General features: G+C 37.4%; 1 protein-coding gene across 1 annotated transcript; it reads right to left on the bottom strand.

Annotated features, from left to right (window-relative positions):
• Positions 1-1,692: 1,692 nt before the first annotated feature.
• On the bottom strand, positions 1,693-3,515 carry tmem215 (transmembrane protein 215). The gene has a single exon (XM_004910892.4). The coding sequence runs from the start codon at positions 3,148-3,150 to the stop codon at positions 2,491-2,493; it is 660 nt and encodes a 219-aa protein (XP_004910949.1). The 5' UTR covers positions 3,151-3,515; the 3' UTR covers positions 1,693-2,490.
• Between the last annotated feature and the right edge of the window lie 366 nt (positions 3,516-3,881).

Raw genomic sequence — 3,881 nt, 5'->3', positions numbered from 1 at the left:
GCATGATGGTGTGTGGGCCAGATTGCTGCTGACCAGTAATGATTAGGGGCTAGAGAAGAAGGTATTTAGACCCTTGAGTCTTGTTACAGAAGTGGAACTACACAGAAATATAGAGACCATTTGAAAGCCCAGCTTGTCCTGAAAAAAATGATGTATAGTTTCCCTTTCCCTTCAGGAGATACCCCCAAAATGAAATGACAAATGGCAAATGAAATGCAAAATCCTGCTGGTAAGATACTTACCCCAAGGCTCATGTAGATGTGGGACTGGGTTTGATGGCACCGACAGATTTACTAAGAGCTAAAGGCAAATTCATAAATAAATGTCGGTAAAATGACAAAATCTGAAAACTGAAAAGACAAATTCACAAAAGTGGAGATAAATGTTTGTGAATTAGGTGGAAAATCCGACAAATCTATCTCCACTTTTATTTTGTCTCAATATCACCACTTTTGTGAATTCCCCCCATAGAGGCCCATTTATCAACATTCTCATTTTTGTGGTTTTAGACTTTTTTGAAACCACAAATCATACAAATTTCTAGTCATTTATTAAATGATCCGAACTGAAAAAGCACAAACAAATTAAAATGTGGAACAAAAATAAAAAGAACACGTAAATCACACATTTTTCAAGTTTTTCGTTCTTCCACAAATCTTTGTGAACTTACAAATTAAAACTGAAACTGAAAACCTCTAAAACCACGAGTTAAGGATTGTTACAATTTGCCTAGGACAGCTCCCATTGAGTTCTACAGCTTTTAGATGGAGAGGTTTTGTGGTAGTGTCATTCGTGTTTTTTTACACTTAATAAATCACGTAAAAAATTCAGATTCTTTTTACACTAAAAATTTGAGTTTTAGCGCAAATAAACACAAATCAACCAAAAAAAAAATACGAATGTTAGTAAATGCCCCCTCCCCCAGTGTGTGATTCACATCCTCTGTCTCATATCCCTTTTATATATCATTCAAGCCATAATTTGCACACATATAATTTACAAATAGGTATATCTGACTAATCACATAAGCCCCAAACACAGATTCACCTAAGAACAGAAGAGGACTAAGAGTCTGGTCTCACTCCTCCTATCAAAGACAGCCTTATCTCACTTGACAGCAGAGAAGAAGTATTAAACTTGCATTAATTCACCTCACTTAGGGTTTCTCTTTATAGGGAATTACATTTAACCTTCAAACAGGTCACTACTATGTCTAAGGATTTTTTCTAGTACATTGCTCATATTTTAGTATTGTTTTCCTAAATTCATCATTCACAATATCCACTCCGATTCTTTTAAATTCTAGACAACAATAAAAATACATGTCTTGAACAGCCTGATCATTTAACATTGCTTATAATAATGAACAGTTTGCCGTTCCTTGCCAGCAGGTTATTTAAAGGGGTTTTCTTGACACTATATCAAATGAAGTCTAACTGAGCTGTGCTTTAATCATATTTAAGAACTGATTAATAATGTATTTATTGTCAGAGGACCCAGAAACAATTTATTGTAAAAGCCTTCAGGCACCCAGCAACAAGGATATGGCCAAGGCAAGCAAACCATATTAGGTATAATAAATAGGGTTAAACCATTTAGATGCTATCAGTGTCATATGTGACAACACTTCAGCCAATTCATAGCAGTCACAGTGTAAAGAAAGAGTAAAGAAATAACAAGCAGACCCAAACCTTCACTGTTTTGTATATGCAAGCATTATATTTTACTGTTCTGAAGAAAATGACCAGTTTACAAACATGTAGTATAAGTTCAGTATTAAAGAAATGAGCATATTGCATATAAGTTAGGGATTGGGGCAGTAATATTCATTTTGGGAGGAAGGGGGGTATTCATTTTTCCTTTAATTAAGACAATTCGTGAAAGCCAAAAACCTTTGCATTGTAGATTAAAACAGTCACCATTTTTGCACATACATCACATTTTTTTTCTTGTGGTCCTCAGAATTATGTTTTTCCCCACAAAATGAAAAATATGGAAGAAAATATGTATTTCATCCTAGGCAAACAACTGCAAAGTTCAACAGAAACCCAATGATTTACCTTTTGATTATAATGTGTAACATAATATTCTAAGCATACATGATTTATAAATTAAACTGTTGTTGCAGCAAATTATTAGATAATGATGATAGAATAGCCTCCAGTGTATTAATAGGCTGTCTGTACACTACAAATAGCCTGAGCATTTGTCTGCATGTTTCATATATTTAATGGTCTTTTAATGCATGTCTGTTCGGTTGTGCTGTTCCTTACCAAGGCACAGGATTCAAAGAAGGAACAATTTGAGATTTAAAAAAAAACAAAAAAAACAGAGAGGCAAGGGACTCATAACCGTAAACATGCTGGTCTGCAGGAATACTTTGGGCAAAAGGTTTCAAGTGTAAGTATCACATCTGTTTTGATCAGATACCATATCTTTCATGCAGTGCAAACATTTCCATAGTGAGTATATTTGTGCATCTATTGCAAGTTAAACAATTGTCTCTTGGTCCCAGGTCACCTCTGTAGCCTGTACATAACAGCAGTACCTGTCCTGCTTGTGTGAGAAGGCAGCAGCCTCTTTATCTCGTGGGTCCAGTGTGACCTTCTCCTCTGTGGCCATGTAAATAATCCTGTCGGTTGCACATGTCTTATCAAATACTGAACAAGAACTTTCTACCCCACCTGGCAAGGTGTTAGAAGAATAGCATTGATCCAGGTATTTTAGCACCTCATGTTGGTCCACTCCCTTGATAAGAATACTTGCATCCTCTATGGTGATAACTTTGCTAGACTCACATTCTTCATCTTTTTCCTTTTTCTCTCCCTTTTTATCCAGCTCATTAGAGCTCCCCTTGCCAGATTCCATGTCTGGGGGCGTCTTCATAAGCTCTATGTCTTCTTTGTCTTTTGTTTTCCTACAGCAGATCCACTTTTTATATGGCCACTTTGTACAGCCATCCGTTCTCCTGGCAAGTGAAATGGCAGCCACTCCTGGGAGAAAAATTGCTGGTCCAATAGCAATAAGAGGAATGGGCCCCAAGGATTCCCCTTTAAAACCAGACACTGTAAACATAAACCCAAAGAACAGGAAGATGCTCACCAAGGCCACCACCAGTCCAGTGCGAGGGTTGATATCATCTGGTCTCATCTCTTTAAACCATCAAATTGTACTTTATCCACAGGGACATAGACAACTCTTGTTCGTGTTTCCCAAATGCAATCACACAACAACTTTGCAAAGAGGTTACAAAAAAGTAGAGCACAGATTCCTTCGCAGTGAAAGCCTTTACTAGTTCCCTGGTGCCTCCAGCCTGTGGTTTCTTATCTCTCCCACTTATTCCTTCCTAGGGAATTCTTAAAGAGATCACAATAACTCTGCCATAAGAAGGATTAATCATCTGTGAACACATTACCCCTGAAGCAGGTGTGATTCTTACAGTGAAATCCACAGGGAGAAGGATGCTGCTCTTTCGGATGCCAGAACAGTCAGCTACTGTATGTGTTCAAACTGTGCATGAATGGAAAGTGAGACACTCATCTCCCAATGCAAGAGTATGTGAGAAAAGGGAGGGGTGTACAGAAAGAGCAGGGGAGTGGACTAAAACACTAAAAATAAGAAGTAATAAGGAACCTCCTTTTTTATTTGAAAATACTGATCAGCAGTATCAGCTACAGAATGTCTGGAATACAAGAAACATCACTACATGTTAATGCTGAAAACAGATTTGCTTCCTTCTAAAACAGCTGGATTGCTGTGATACCGGCATAGGAACAGTTGCCAGTTGTCCCTAGGTGCCAGACACTGTCATAGTTTTTGATTATTATGACATTTTTTCCAGTGCCTTAATAACTAAGGTCATATTAAGCAAGACATGCTTA

This window comes from Xenopus tropicalis, chromosome 1 (genome assembly GCF_000004195.4).
Source record: "Xenopus tropicalis strain Nigerian chromosome 1, UCB_Xtro_10.0, whole genome shotgun sequence".
Taxonomy (NCBI): Eukaryota; Metazoa; Chordata; class Amphibia; order Anura; family Pipidae; genus Xenopus; species Xenopus tropicalis.
The sequence above is the reverse complement of the archived record's forward strand: the minus strand, read 5'-3'. Positions and strand labels throughout refer to the sequence as shown.

Excerpts from the sequence above, each read along its gene's own strand:
- tmem215 (XM_004910892.4), bottom strand. The coding sequence starts at position 3,150 with ATGAGACCAGATGATATCAACCCTCGCACTGGACTGGTGGTGGCCTTG.